The 16470-nt window shown below is 33.4% G+C and overlaps 1 protein-coding gene across 10 annotated transcripts in view; it reads left to right on the forward strand.

Annotated features, from left to right (window-relative positions):
* The window catches only part of Hnf4 (Hepatocyte nuclear factor 4), a 58591-nt gene that overhangs the window by 15129 nt on the left and 26992 nt on the right, over positions 1-16470 (forward strand). For 8 of the 10 annotated variants that reach the window (XM_070107050.1, XM_014247197.3, XM_070107053.1 and 5 more), the window contains one exon: positions 782-954. In XM_070107050.1, coding sequence (XP_069963151.1) covers positions 867-954 — 88 coding nt within the window. In that variant the 5' untranslated portion in view covers positions 782-866. Of the gene's footprint in view, positions 1-641; positions 661-781; positions 955-1156; positions 1185-16470 lie in introns of those variants that run through there. The other 2 variants (XM_070107058.1, XM_070107060.1) reach the window with 2 other exon arrangements.

The raw sequence follows: 16470 nt of genomic DNA on the forward strand, positions 1-16470 counted from the left end.
AACATAAATGTAATATATAGATAAACTTACAAATATCTATATACATATCTTAACATGTAGGCTGATGCATCTACAAATTTATATCATTATACTTATATACATACATTAGTATATACATATATAAATATATACCATATCTACATATAAGGTATTTACTTGAACACTTCTTTTTAGCCCACAAATATATAAATATTTATAAACTTTTTATTGAATAATTTTTTTTATCCATTTGTAACACCTTGCTAAGACCGGCGCATACATACATATGCATGCAACCCATTCTTAAGACCTTTCCTGATCCCGTTGCATTAATTATTTTTAACGTCGCCGTGTGGGGTTTCTGAAATTTCCATTTTATTATTATCGCAAACAATTTAAAATTCCTATTTGCGTATGTCATTGAAGGAAAAGTAAAGAATATGAGACAAAAAGGGAAAATGTAAAATAGATGTAAGCACAAAAACAAAGCGAAAATTATGCGAGACAGTGGCCACTGCGCCTAGTTGTAAGGGCCCACCGTGCTCATAACCTTGTCACCTGAGTTGAGTGGCTTGCCTTCAGTCGGCTGGGTTGGCTATCGGTCGGTTTTATGCCCCCGCAATTAAATTGCTTCGATTAGCTATTTACTACAGATATATGCATACATATTTATTTGCAGCTGTAAATACATACAATACATACTTATACATTTTTATTATATTCATTTTCTATTAAATGTCATATTAGCTAATTACACTCATAAAATTCTAATCGTAAAATAATAACCGTTTCTTCTTCTTAGACTTTACAGTTAAGTAATTTATGAGCGGAATTGTCAGAAAAATGGCGTTTTGTTGATTTGTCTTTGTGGTCAAAACGGGCAAAACATGAAGGACCCAAAAGAACTTTTGCAAGAAGTTAATATAGAAGTAAATAATAAAATGGAAAATTTGGAAGGCGACTCAAATGACAGAGGTGAGTGAATAGAGTTAAAATAGCGTAAGTTGATTTTTGAAAATTCTGAAAAGCCGATTTGAGTTAATTTTAAGTGACTAAAATCGGACTTTATGACCTTAAATTTTGCAAAAAATTTTTACAACAACAGCAAATTTTAAGCGCTGAAAATTAAGTCGATTTTATTAAATTTTGAGTCGCACTATTTTTTGTTGTTTTTTAGCACTAACAACTATATTTTATGACTAGAGGTGAGTGAATAGAGTTAAAACCGCTTAAGTCGATTTTTAAAAATTCTGCAAGATCGAATTGATTAATTTCAAGTGACTAAAATTGTATGTTTTGAGCTTCAATTTCACAAATGATATTTTACAACAACAACAACAAAGTATTTAAGTGCTAAAACCTAAGTTGATTTTGAGTTGAACAATTTTTTATTGTTTTTTAGCACTTACAATTATAAATTATGACTTGAGGTGAGTGAATAGAGTTAAAACAGCATAAGTCGATTTTTAAAAATTCTGAAAAATCGATTTGCGTAATTTTAAGTGGCAAAAATAAAGTTTTATAAAGTTTAAAATTGATATTCTCTTACAATAACAGCAACAAAATTTTTAAGTGCTGAAGTTTAAGTTGATTTTATAAAATTTTGAGTTTGAGAGACAGATTATACTATTCTTTAGTGCTTGCAATAACAATTTATGACCTAAAGCTATAAAGCTTGATATAAAAACAATATTTTGCTACAACAATACCAAATTCAGAAGAAAGTTTATGCAATTTGGAGGACAACAAATTTTTAGTTTTAATTTGACTGCCTTCAATTATAACATACTTGTCTAAAAGTAATATTTTCTTACAACAGCACTAACAAACATTTTGAAGCGTAAAGGCTTAAATTCACTTTTAACAGTTTTGAGGAGAATACTTCTGCGTTCATTATAAGCGATTAAAGTAATACTTACTGACTAGAAATGTCTGAATAAAAAATATTAACTTACAACAACAACAAATCCGAATGTAGACAAGCTAAAGTCGATTTTGGAAAATTTTGAGGAATGTAAATTTTATATTGATTTTGAGTGGCTACAACTTTTTTTATTAACAAAACGCCGTAGGCACAAATAATAGTATCTTACAACAACAACAACAAAAATAATACGCTTTAAAAACGCGTTGAAACTGCAGCCAGTTTTTACAAATCTCAAATATTGCAGGAATTTAAACGTTTTTTGGAACAACAGAAAATTTTAATTCTGATGAGGTAAAGCCATATATTACAACAACAATACCGAACATTCAGAAGTACCTGCTCAAGTCAGGTTTTAAAACTGAATTTGGTGAGTTAGAGGGTTTAAATGGAACACAACAACAACAAAACGATATTTTAAAGCCGTAAAACCTTATCTTACAGTAACAATAGCAAAACTTTTATAGTGTTGCAGCTGAAGTCAGGTTTTAAAACGAGATTTGTTGAGATTTGTTGATTTTAATGATTTAACGAAAGAAGAAAAAACGTTCACTTCGGCGGCACCCTTCGTAGGTGCACTTTTTATAACAGCAAAGGGTGTAACAAATTTTTAATCTTAATTTCTAACGGTGAGTTTGTATGGCAGCTATATGCTATACTGGTCCGATCTGAATAATATGTGCGGAGATTGTAGCGTTGCCTTGGATAACAATCTATGCTAAATTTCGTGAAGATATCTTGTTAATTAAAAAATTTTTGCATACAAGCATTTCATTGTGATTGGTCAGTTTGTATGGCAACTATATGCCAGAGTGGTCCGATATCGGTGGTTCCAACAAATGAGCAGCGTCTTGGAGAGCAACGAACGTTTGAAAAATTTCAGATTTATATCTCAAAAACTAAGGTACAAGTTCGCATGCATACAGACGGGCATGGCTAAATCGACTCAGCTCGTCATGCTGATCGTTTATATAATATGTATATTAGTTGTATATATATATATATATATAAATCCAACGTTTCCTTTTGGGTGCTATAAGATAGTGGCAATTCAAAAACTTAGTTGATGACCGCAAACCTTAAAATCACAACAATATTTGGCTTTTAACAGAAAATGCGTAAATCTATTTCAACAAAGTTTGAAAAGGGCAACTTTTGCTTTGATTTTAAACGACTTAACTAATATTTATAGTATGTAAAGATTTCGATTAAAGTGATTGATAACAACAACAAGAGAAAATTCCAATATAGCTAGGCATGTGTAGATTTAGAACATTTTGCTGATAATGTCTTATACTTCTATTGTACATCTACCTAATCTGACTTTGAACATTTAGCTAAGGGTAATATGCTCTTAAAGCAACAACAACAATTGAGCGCCGATCAATTTAAAAATCGGCCATAAAATGGTAGCGGAAACACATTTCTGTCGTAACTCGACTGAACTGTTTAAATCGATTTAGAGCGTTTCTTTCGACTACTTATAAATATGTAAATAAAGGCGAAGTTAATGCAAAGGAAAGAAAGTAAAAGGAAGAAAATAATTAAGCCCAAAAAAAAGTGTAGCCAAAATACTAGTAAAAGGTTAAGTGAGATCACTTCCGATGACAGGAAAAAGGCAAGCAAAAAGAGCGTTCTTATGAATATTTTACTCATTAACGTTTGTGTAAAACTTCCATTGTAAATATGTAAGTGTATTTTTTGTTTTTTTGTGAATTAAATAAGTATTAATTACAATAAATATTTAAATATATGTAAGTAAACAGTAAGCGATTTTGTGCTGTCTCACCGGAAGCCAGGCTTATTATTTAACTTAGTGACCCAGCAAATAATATTTTACGCTTATCGCCAAACACTTTTCTAAAGGAAAATTCAGTATAGGAAATTTAAATATTATATATGTATATGTTTTTTATTTATGGTATGTAAGTATATACATACATATTATAAGTATATGTAGATTATATATTAATAATAACAAGAAACAAGAAAAAATTGTAAGCTAATACCCTTCACAGAACTTGATTCCGATTGTTAAATTTGTATGGCAGCTATATGCTATAGTGATCTGAACTGAACAATTTTTTTGGATATTACATAGCTGCTTTGGACACTAACTCATACCTAATTTCGTGAGGATAACTCGTCAAATGAAAAAGTTTTCGATGCAAGCCCTTTACTTCGATCGTTCAGTTCATATGGCAGCTATATACTATAATCATCCGATCTATACAATTTCTTCGGACGTAACATTGTTGCCTTAGAAAATAACGTTTGCCTAATTTTGTGAAGATATTACGTCAAATAAAAAGGTTTCCCATACAAGTACTTGATTCTGATTGTTCAGTTTGTTCAGTTAGTGATCCCATATAGGCCGTTCCGAAAAATAAACAGCTTCTTAGTGATAAAACGACAGGTGCATAAATCTCAGATCAATAGCTTAAAAACTGAGGGACTAGTTTGTATATATACAGACAAACGGACAGACAGACGGACATGGCCAAATCTGTTTAGGGTATAAAAACGTTAATGTTGACTGAAGCTATAATATCTAAAAAAATATGTTCGAAAATTATATCGATGCCTTGTATAATAATCCATGCCGAATTTCGTGAAAAAATATCTTGACAAAGTAAAAGGTTTTCCATACAAGGATTTGAGTTTGATCGTCAAACTGACGTATGGTAGCTATATGGTATAGTTGCTCGACATCGGCGGTTCCGACAAATGAGAGTCTTCTTGGAGAGAAGGGGATATTTTATAAAATGAGGAAGTAGTTCGCGTATATACAGACATAGATTGCTATATATAAATATACTTTATACGGTCTACGACATTTCCTTTTGGGTATTATATTATAATAATCTTGGCAAACTTAATATAGCCTATAGTCTATGTATTAAAACCCAAGTTAGAGAGTGGTTCTTGTTGTTGTAGCGGCAAAATTCTGCCGAGTCGATAGTCCTCGGCCGGATAAAAATCCAAACTAAGTTGTTGAACACAGACATCGACACTTGTTAGGTGACTGAATTTCGAAAAAATCCAACTCAATCAATGAGTTCCTGAAGCTCCTTTGTTACCTCTTCGTTGGTGGCACCTTCACTTCCTGCTTTATATCCAGACTCTGATTACTTACTTTGTTTTGGCTGCCACTGATGCTATTAGCTAGGCTTAGCTGCAGCTCCAATGCTAGCTTAGCTCTTGTCTTTGTGCTAACTGTTTTAGGGCTCGTTGCGAACGCTGCCCTCTTTTTGGAACAAATAGTTCCTTCTATCTTTTTTTCATGAGAGCCGGACTCCTCTGGTATTTTATTATTTTGATTTGGCTGATATTTTAGAATCCGTGTATAGGGGAAAGCAGGGTCGCTTCCGTATGGCACATACTAAGCAAGTAATGCTATCTTATTACGGAGGGCGTCAGGTATTTGTAAGCTCTGTTGGACACTATGCTATTTGAAGATTCTCGCCAGGCTGATCCTCGCCATGAGTCGCATGATACCTTGATCCCTCCCTACTATGGCAAGACTTCATATTTGAAACTTATAAAGTCAAACCTTAGCTAGATACCTTTCAATATTCGCGACAACTGTGGTGTCTATTACCGGTTGGCACTCTCTACGTGGGATTTTGCCGACCGTTATGTATAACTACATCTGAAAAAATCACCGGCCAACGGTTGGCATCCCATGAAAACGTTTTGCTAATTCTTTCTAGTCATGTTGTTTGATACAAACAACCATTAAGCGGAATTAAGGTTACTTAATACGGAAAAGTTATCTTTTTTAGAGATTTTTATCTTGATGTTGACCGGTTTGAATGGCAACTATATGCTATAGTGGTCCGATCTAAACAACTAAGTCGAAGATTGCGAAGATACCTTAACAAATTAGAAAGTTGTCCATATAAAAAATTGATTTTCATCGATCAGTTGGCGGCTATATCCTATAGTGATTCGATATCAGCGGTCCCAAAAATAAGAAGAAAAGTGCGTTTGCAAATTTACAGATCGATATCTCAAAAACTGAGGGACTGGTTAACGTATATACAAACAGACAGACATATGGAAATGACTAAATCCACTCAGCTAGTCACGCTGATCATTTATGTACAAGTATATATGCTAATACGTTATAGGGTCTCCAACGTTTCCTTCGGGGTGTTAAGACTTTCTGACAAACTTAATATATCCTGTTCTGGATATACTCGTAATAAACTGCAAAAATTTACTTAGATTCTACTCTTCGCATGAAATTAATTCACCACACGGAGCCTTAACACCCATGAGACATCGCGGAGTTCATTGAACTTTGCTAATGATAGTGTTGGAACTAAGAGAGGAATATTATCCAGGCTGAATCGAATCCCTGAATACTAGAGAATTCCATTTAATTTCGCATGCGATTTCACATCGAGACTGCTTATCACAAAAGTGACAGTAATTTATCTCCGTTTGTTTGACAATCAATTGCCACTAAAGCTACATAGGTAAACACAGATTTCGCCACGCCCATATTTCTAATGCTATTTATATAATATTTATTTATTATTATTATCTATTGATTGATGAAGAAAGTGGTGAGTATTTATTTACTGTTTGCTTGCTCCAAAATTTCGGTGTTTATTTTCTAAAAAAAATATATTTTATATATAAATATAATACTTGTATATTTATACTCGTATATAATCCGGCTGTGAGTTTTTCGCGCCTCGACAAGTGGTTGAACAACAAAGGAATCAGTGTGCGCCCGCATAGACGAGGTGGCCGTGCGATAACCCCGCGATGCAACCAGACAATGATTATCGCCTTTTCACCATAGACAAAGTGCTGTGGTCTGTGTGTATGGACGCTAAAGAGAGCGCACAGTAGAGCTGTGGTGTAAGGGCGATTGGGTTGTAGACCGCAATCGTATAATAATCTGGAATGTGTGGGTGTGTGACATGCAAATTTTTATTTCTATTTGTTATACTAGAATATACTCATTATTTAGCAATAATATTGATTACCATAAAACGGTACAGTAATGAATTTTAATAGACAACAAAACCGTATTTTGCTTTTTGCGTATTTATAGCCGATGAGGCGTTCATTTAGCGCGAGCAATGCTCATTAATAGATTAATCAGTGAGCCTTCAATAGCGCTCGAGTTGCATATTTATTAAATTTCTATACCCTGCAAGGGATAAAAACCCTATAATATGTATGTATAAATTATCATATCCGTCTGTCTGTATATACGCGAACTAGTCGCTCAGTTTATGAGATATCAATCTGAAATTTGGCACACATCGTTTTCTCCCAAAGAAACTGTTTTTTGTCGGAACAGCCGATATCGGACCACTGTAGCATATAATTGCCATATAAACAGATCGATCAAAACCAAGTCTTTGTATGGAAAACTTTTTTATTTGTCGAGATATTTGGCCTTGGGTGACCTCGAAATTTGGCACGATTTATTTTCCATAACAATGGCACAATCTTTGAGGAAATTGTTCAGATCGGACCACTATAGCATATAGCTGCCATACAAACTGACCGATCAAGACTAAGTTCTAGTATGGTAAACTTTTTCATTTGATAAGATATCTTCACGAAATTTCGCATAGATTAATTTCTTAGACAATTATATAGTATCCGAACAAATTGTTCAGATCCGATCACTATATCGCATAGCTGTCATACAAACTGGCCGTTCAAAATCAATTACTTGTACAGAAAACTTTTACATTTGTGAAGGGTATTCTACCTTCGGTGCAACCTAAGTTAACGTTTTTTTTTTTTGTTTTATTCAAAATATATAATTTTTTCTTTTATTTTAGTATTCAGTACGTGTTAAATTTTAAGAAAAAAGCAGTTGACTGATAGCAACGTCAGTTGAATCATCACCCACAATTATTCCATCGGCAATGTGACATGCATTGATTCTTTTAATTATAGCGTGTTCTGATACATTTCATTTAATAATTTTAGTAAAAATATATATCTACGTATGTATTTTTATAAATTATAAACACTTTGTTGCCTTGTGCTCGACGGCGATTATTGCATACAGCAGTGGTGTGAGCGATTATTGGCGTCGCTTTATGTGAATCATGTTCTTTCTTTGTAAACATATCCGTGATTGTTGTTGTTATAAGATTGCGCATGCAATTGCAGGCTTAAATGGAAAGGGTGGTTCATAGGCGAATTGGTTACTTTGAAGAAAGAAAAAAATTTTTAAATCAATTTCATTCATTCACTTGCATTTATCAGGCCCCAATGAAGTTCTTGAAATGAAACTTTCCACAAATATACTTTCAACGTATAACACTACTCATCTAAAAATCTGAATGCTTGAAATCGGCTTCACAACTTTGAAATCCGCCATATACCGAATATGAGAAGCTTCGAGCCTATTCATAACTTTATACCAAAAATATGAGTAAAGGAAGTCATCTTCTCCTGATAATAATATTCAACGGTTATAAATATAGATAAATTCCGTCCTGTACTTCTCTAGCCCCTATATTGACCGAACTGACAAAAAAAAAACATTTCCACTAATATTAACATAAATTTTCATTTTCTCTGAGGGCCAATACAAGCTGCTTGTAATAAGTCGCAGCTGGTATGGCCTCCAGCAAATTTTGGTTTATTTGTTTCGTTCGTTTTGACTAATTTTCGGAGCAACATTTCCTAGATTGTTGCACAGCTTCGACGTCAGATTCATAAACCCACCGCTGGTCACCAGTAATAATGTGTTTCATGCATGTAGGGTCCTACAGCTACATACTCAAGCATCTTTTTTGCGACCCCTACTCGACGCCAATCCAAAAGCGATTTTGAGATCTTTTGCTGTCCGTCTGATGCCAGCACGACGATTTTAGAGCACGGTTTCTTTAACTTTTTTGATAATATCGTCATTAACAAAGGTTGATGTAGGACCCAAATGTTTGTGTTCGTGATATAGTCGACTCCCCAAAACACTTCTGCAACAATTTCAACGATTCCGTAGCCGTGATTCCTTTGGAAATCACATTTGATCAGTTAGTATTCTCTATATTTTAAAGAAATAAGAAATAACAGATGTTTGTGTCAACCATAAACTCGGCAAATGTGTGAGGTTTTGCTAAAATACGTGAGTTTTGTGGTAAGCGCCTAATTGTAGGCTAATACTTATGTGCCACTACAGTTGACTGAGTTATCTTTGTATTGAGTGCTTGTGTGTACACTATATTTGAATGCTCTACAATACTATATAAACCACAATGGTGCGTGACTTCGCAAAATTGAATTTTTTGTATGTACGCCTAATTGTAGACTATATTTTAGTATTACAAAAGGGTCAAAGTTGCATTTTTTCAATAAAAAATATGTTTTTTTTTGTGTCAGACGCCTTTTTGTTGCCTACGTTTAACTTTTAACCAAACAATTAAATATAGTCAATATACAATATATATATATCAACAATTTGCAACAGATTTAAAAGATATTAAAATCAGAATATTTTACAATTTGACACTCTCTCTACAAGTTTATCCAAAATAACTGTCAAAATATTGTATATCTTTGGGGATAGAACCTCGAGACTATTATGAATAGAAGCCTTCAAAAATTACTCGAAAATCACTACAAAGTTTGAAGCTTTCTCTGCAATGTACTAATGCAGCTAACCTCACTTTTATATAAAATTTCCTTATTAAGAACAAAACGCTGACTAAATTGCTATCAAACTATAATTTTCTGAATAAACTCATTTAAATTACGCGTATGACTAACTACAAGTAACTTTATGGTTTCATCAAAAAAAAAAAACCGATGACTCAAAAACCAAAAGCAGCTGTACCACCCTGTACAGGCATTGGAATGCAGGCGCAATCACTTTTGATTGCAATATTTTGCATTCTCGACGCATGTGCTGTGCAGCGTGTAAGGCGGTGTTGCCCGACCACAAAGTCCGACAACGTCACACCAAGATGGACGGACGTTGGGGCATGCATAGCAACTGAACCAGCGAATGGCAGCAGACACCATACAAGATCGGAATGCGCAACATCAACAAATTTGTATTACATATGTTTTTTTGTTTTTCTTTTTATATTATGTTTTAATATTTTAAAATTTTTTTTTTTTGCTTTAATGTTTGTTTGTGTCCGCACACCTACAATTTACTCAACTGGACTGTCCTCTATGGGCCAATGTTGCAGCTATGAAAACATGCTTTGCCTAAGCATTCCGCTCAAAAATCTGCGATCGCTTGCGAACAACACACAACAATAAGAACAACACACAAAAATAAGAGCAACGCACAACAACTAAGCAACAGCAGCACACACCTTCGCCAATGTTCAATTGCGCATTGGTGCAAAATCCAACAAATAGAAAAACAGTAAATATTTAATAAAGAAAGAAACACAAACAAGTGCACACACATATACACACATATAGTCACACTTTCAATCATTTGTGCGGTGACGACGCGTACGAAAGGAAGCAAAGTTCAATTTTTCGTTTCGTCACAGCTTTCAATGGCGATGCTTCAGCCCGGTCAAAGTACAAACGGGCCAACAACAACAGCGACAGAGAGTAGCAACCACAACCACAGGCACACCACCGCCAACGCCAACATCACTCATCCACATCGGTGACACCACTCATTGCGCGCCACGTTTCGCACACTTTTAGCGTGTGTGGCGTGCGCACATACATACATACATATATATAAATATGTATGTGTGTGTGCTTGTGGCTGTGCACAGCGCTCGATCACGTCGCTTTTGTGTTGCCGATGGCCGGTAAATTGGCGAAAATCGAGCAAAACACACAAAAAAGTGTGCAAAGCACAGCAACAATTCGTGTGATTACATAGAAATTACAACAACACTACTATACAAATAAAACCAGAAATAATAATTGCCGAACTGACGTGAATGAAATACCGCCGAAACGTAGCGGAATAGTTGCGATGAGCTGGCGTTTATTGACAAGTTCGTATATGTGAATATACACACATACACATACATACATAAATCATTTATAAGTATGCGAAAATTTTTTATAGTCTAATACTGGAAATTGTCAGCGACATTTCGCCCCTCGCGTACTTACCGCCCCTATCAAACCAAATTTATCAAAATTTATGCCCGTAGTGGCAACGTAGAAATCAGTTGTTCTCTTTTGTTTTCATTTGACCAATGTTGCCATAGTTTAATTTGTATACACGATTTTTTACACAATTAGTTTTTTAGTTATAATTTTTCATAATGTAAAAGCTCAAAACTAAAATCCAACTGTTAAAAATAGTCTACCTATTTATAAATAAATGTATTCGACTGTGATTTTGAGTTATTTTAATGTTTTAAATATATTCAAGTTAATTTTTTAATTACTACAAAATATCGAAACTGGCAGCCTGGCGTTACAAGAGAGCAATCAGCTCACTCGCGTCTACAGGAAGAATCCAATTTTCGCGGATATCCCACCGTATGGTCTGATTTGGTCTGCGGTTTTGCGTCGGTGACTGTTTGAACCATAAGCAGCTGTTGGACAATCACACACCCACATTTCATGCACCTGTTTGACTTTGACAATTGTGTCACTTCAAATGGGCTTATAAACATGTACTACATATGTATGAATGTACTACATATGTATGTACATACATTTGTACATGTGTATATATGTATTTTTGAATAATGTGTCATCAAGTATAGTTATAAACGTGCATTATATTTGATATATGTATGTATGTAGGTAAAATGCACTCATTTAGTGGCTTGTAAGACAAATGAAAAATATATATGTAACATTTTTGTACCCGTTTCGGCATAGTCCGTTCAAAATTACGTATGTACTTAACAGTTAATCAAAATTTAAAAAAAAATAAAAACAAATAGTAAAAAACTAGACACGCTTGTTGCGGTCTAGTTGACGACTAGTTCGGTAACTAGTTTAAATTAGTATACGATGTCTATTTTACAAACGAAAATTAAAAACAAATAACAAAAAACTTGACACGCTTGTCAGTGGAAGCGGTTGGGTACTAGTTTGGTAACTAGTTTTAAATTGTGATATTAACTAATTTTGAATCATAAACTAAAACTAAAACAAATAGCGAAAATCTTGTCAGACTTGTCAGTGTTTTCAGACTAGTTTCTGAGCAGTTTGGTAGCCAGTTTCAATTTATTATCAATATAATAATGCGCATTCTGTAATTTTTAAATAAAGAAGAATGTAAAAATAAATTAAACGCGTTGCACCAGTAGCTGCCTTGTGGGAGTATAATCGCCCACTAGTCTAATAACTAACTTCAAATAGAAATAACAAACACGATCGGTACTAGTTGGAGTCTAGTTTGCCAACTAGTTGAGGTAACAAAAACAGTAAATATTAACAGAGGTAAAGATTAGATATTACATCAAAGAAACTCCGCTTTTAGAATTGATTAAAAAAGATCATTTATAATGTTGATCGGTGAGTTTGCATGACAGCTATATGATATATCGGTCCGATCTGAACAATGTGCTCGGAGATTGTAGCATTTTCTTGCATAATAAGACGTGCCAAATTTCGTGTAGATATCTTGTTAAACAAAAAAGTTTTCCACACAAGAACTGGATTTTGATCGATCAGTTAGTATGATCGCTAGATAATATAGTAATCCGACATCGGCGGTTCCGACATATGAGCAGCTTCGTTAATAAGATTTAAGATTGTCTAAAAAATAGTAAAGTTCGTACCATCAAACTAAAGTTGTTGTAAATTGTCAGTTAATAAAATGTTTGTCTGATCTTCATTTTTCAAAAAAGCACGATCTTCAAGGATTGTGTGCCAAAAATCTAATTGGTTACAAGTTTATGCGAAGATTTCCTATACACCGCAAAAACTAGCGTGCATAAGTGTTGGCTTAAGCTAACTATCAGAGTGTTAAGATTTCGCCAAAGTTAACTTGGTCAGTATTAAAATTGCCACGTCAGCCTAATCTCTTTTACAACCAAAATAGACCTACAAAGCTTGCACCTTAAAATTTCGATTGATTTTCAGATTAAACGTTCGATTTTCTTACTGTATAGCAAAAAAACAAAAACCAGCAATCTTATGTGAAAAACGTTCGCTGAAGATCACTACAGATTAATGGCTTACCACAGTGTTAAAAAACCAAAGTCAAGAAAAATTTCATATCTAAACAAATACTTCACGAATTAGAAATGATACTTATCATCGTAAAGAGAGCGCTAACACGTTTCTCTTTACATAAAATATGCGCGAATTGCCAAAAGTTTTGCAACGTCGGACTGATCGCACGCAGCAGATACTACTGCTAGATACTACCTATTATCTACCTAAAATTTGTTTAATCAAAAATATGCCAGTCATTCGGCGAGATTTATGACAAAAACGCTTATCTTCGTATAAATATGTGTGTAAATATGTATGTATGTTTGTAAATATATATTTATATATATATATATATGTATGTATATATATATATATGTATATCTAGACAGGCGAAAGCTTTTTTGTCACTTAAATATTTTTTGGCAATTTTTGAGATACAATTACATAAACAACACAGAATATTCGTAAAAAGAAGAGACACGAAAAAAGGTTAAGCCGAAAGAAAAAAACATACAACAGATATAAATACTAATACTATGTGCTTTATATATGTGGATTTTAAGATTGCGAAATATGCATACATACATATGTATTTTGTTTTGACAGACGGGGCATTAAATTATAATTAAATTTTAGGGAAAATATATTTGAATATACGGTGATATTTAAAATTTTCAGGGCTCTACCTATATAATATATATTCTTTCGATATTTATTTCCGTGACCTCAAAGCGGTCTCTGTCTAAACTAAGAAACATATATAGTATCTACAAACTTGTGACTTCAAATTCTTTTGTTTTTTCAAAACCTACCCGAATTCTGAAGAATTTGACATACTCAGAAAGGGTAAAAGATCTGACGCTTCTCGAAAACACCTTGGTAATGATTAAACCTACCCGAATTCCGAAGAATTAGCCATACTGAGAAATGGTAAAAGACTTGACGCTCCTCGAAAACACCTTGTTATTGATTAAACCATGCATGTTTTGGCTTCAGAATAGTTTTTCGAATACGATAGTTTAATTCCTGGTGGCTTTTTAACTTCGAAAACCTTACTATAGCTTGATTTTATCATGATATAATATATGATTTGTTTAAAGGAATAATATTTTAAACTGAACGAATCTGAAAACGAAATCTGCATAGATTTGACATACTCAGAAAGTCTAAAAGACCTGTCGCTCCTCGGACCCTGCCTGGTATTGACTATCCAATGCACGTTCTAGCTCTAGATTCGTTTTTCGAAACCGGTAGTTTAATTACTGTTGACTTTTTAAGTCAGAACTTTATCAGAGCATGCTTTTGCCTGAGATATCAGACAATTTGCCATCAGTAATAATAATATAACCTGGTACCAGACGTATAGTGAACATAATAGCAGTTTAATGAAGTAGCATGGATATAGAATTATTGCAAATGTCTTTATGGCAAATTGGCTAGCTCTGCTAATACGCACGTAAGCTTTCAGAATCTACCTATGTTTATTTCTAGATCGAGTTTAAATAACATAAGGTTTACTTCAAATTATAAGATCGCAACATAACATATTATTTTAGAAACATGTGAGTTTTACTGTTGTCATTGTAACAGTAATTTCGAACCCGTTTTGAGATGAGATTAATTGTTGTCATCGATAAGTGTAGCCATAAGGAAAGCGGATTGAGATCAAAACGTTTTAGAGGGACTAGAAAGAAACGATTTGTTTCATCCGAGTACTAATTTCATGAAAGACAGTTTATTTAACCTGTCGGGTATTCAATTCACACAACAGTTGGTTTAACTCTACTGAAGTTGATCTGAATTTTATCCAGCCAAGAATTGACATTTCAGATATCTAATCATTAGATAAGCTGATGCTGTTCCGTACTCCATTAACGTAAAAGTGACCATAAAAGTGTAAAAAAAGCAGATATGATAGTGCCTTAAACAAAAGAGCGTAAAACCATGACAATCTCTAAAACAATATTCGGTACATGGTTTACATGTGGAGATAAGTTCTGGAATTATTCAAACGACTCATGAATTGTGGTTAATTGTTAATACTTAAAATATAATATTTGGTTCTAAACCGGCTTCAACATTTGATAATGATCAATAACTATAAAAGTCAGTATAAAATGTTAGACTCTTACTGTAAGAACTTGTCAGACAAGTTAAACTTTCTGTAAACAGCTTACAAGGTTAATATTCATGTTCTGTTTTTGTTTTCTATACTTCGTCTCGTCATGTTGTTTAGCCATATTAATTTTGCATAACTGTATTATGATTTTCATCTTATAAATTAGGGCATAAGTAATTAACGATTTTTTGTTTAATTCAAAAATTAGACATGCTGATTTAGTGGTTTTGATGCGTCTTTAAATGGCATGGCAGATTTTCGAGAATAATATAAATAAATATAATAACACATACATATATACTATTATATTATATATTATATATATATATTAATAAAGAAAAATACGATGAAAGCGAATAAAAAACTTGTATAGCCAAAATTAGCGCCCCATTCTAGTGATAAGAGACGGCCTCGCTGGTGGTTGTGCTGCCAGCTGAGCATCCGCAATGACAACGATACTAATGTAATTACGAGTATTTACAAGAGTTGGTGGATAGATCCACTATAGCATAAAATCTGATCGTTTCAAATCAAGCTTTAACTTTTTTATTTGACAAGATATCTTCACGAACTTTAGTATGGATTATTGTACAAGACAGCGCTACAAGCTCCGAATGTGTGGTTCAGTTTGGACCCCTATAGCATATACATATGTACCTGCCATACAAACTGAACTATCAAAAAAATTCTTTATTCAAAGTGTTCACAAGATTTTTAATATAATTTTCAAGACTTTAAAAATCAAGAGAAATTTTCAGGCATTTGATTTAACGTGGTTAAATCAGGAAAAACGTGGTGGAAAAAGATACCCTACCTCTGTAACTTGGCTTGCTATAAATATATGTAGTATACTGATAAAATTTATAGTTCAGAAAAATTTGCGTCTATGATTTACGTAGTTCCCCTTTTCAAAGTTAACCGAGGATTTACTTCAGTACAAATACTATAAACGGACATTTTACCTTGATTTCCAGATTCAATTTCAATTAAGTCCGCTTCTTCACTTTGTTGCATGATTTCTGGAGCTCCGTGGAGGTAAATCTTTTTTGGAATTTAGCGTGTGTTTATTTTGCTCTTGTACAAATATACAAGAAAAATGTCATAGACAATGAGTATATTAATTAAATTTTTTTTAATCATACTGAAGACTTTCTTAACCGCCTTATTTCACGCAATGAACTTTAAGATAACCCACATCGCTCATATTTTTGGGCAATCTAAGGATGTATAGTTTTCTTTTTTTTCTTTTGTTGCATGTTACAAGTTTTCAATACTCTTGTCGAACTGAGAGTCTTTTGCTGGATTTAAAATATTTCTAAAAGCTTTAAGATGCTTTTTTGGGTGAAATATATTT

The sequence above is a fragment of the Bactrocera oleae genome, chromosome 3 (genome assembly GCF_042242935.1).
Source record: "Bactrocera oleae isolate idBacOlea1 chromosome 3, idBacOlea1, whole genome shotgun sequence".
NCBI lineage: Eukaryota > Metazoa > Arthropoda > Insecta > Diptera > Tephritidae > Bactrocera > Bactrocera oleae.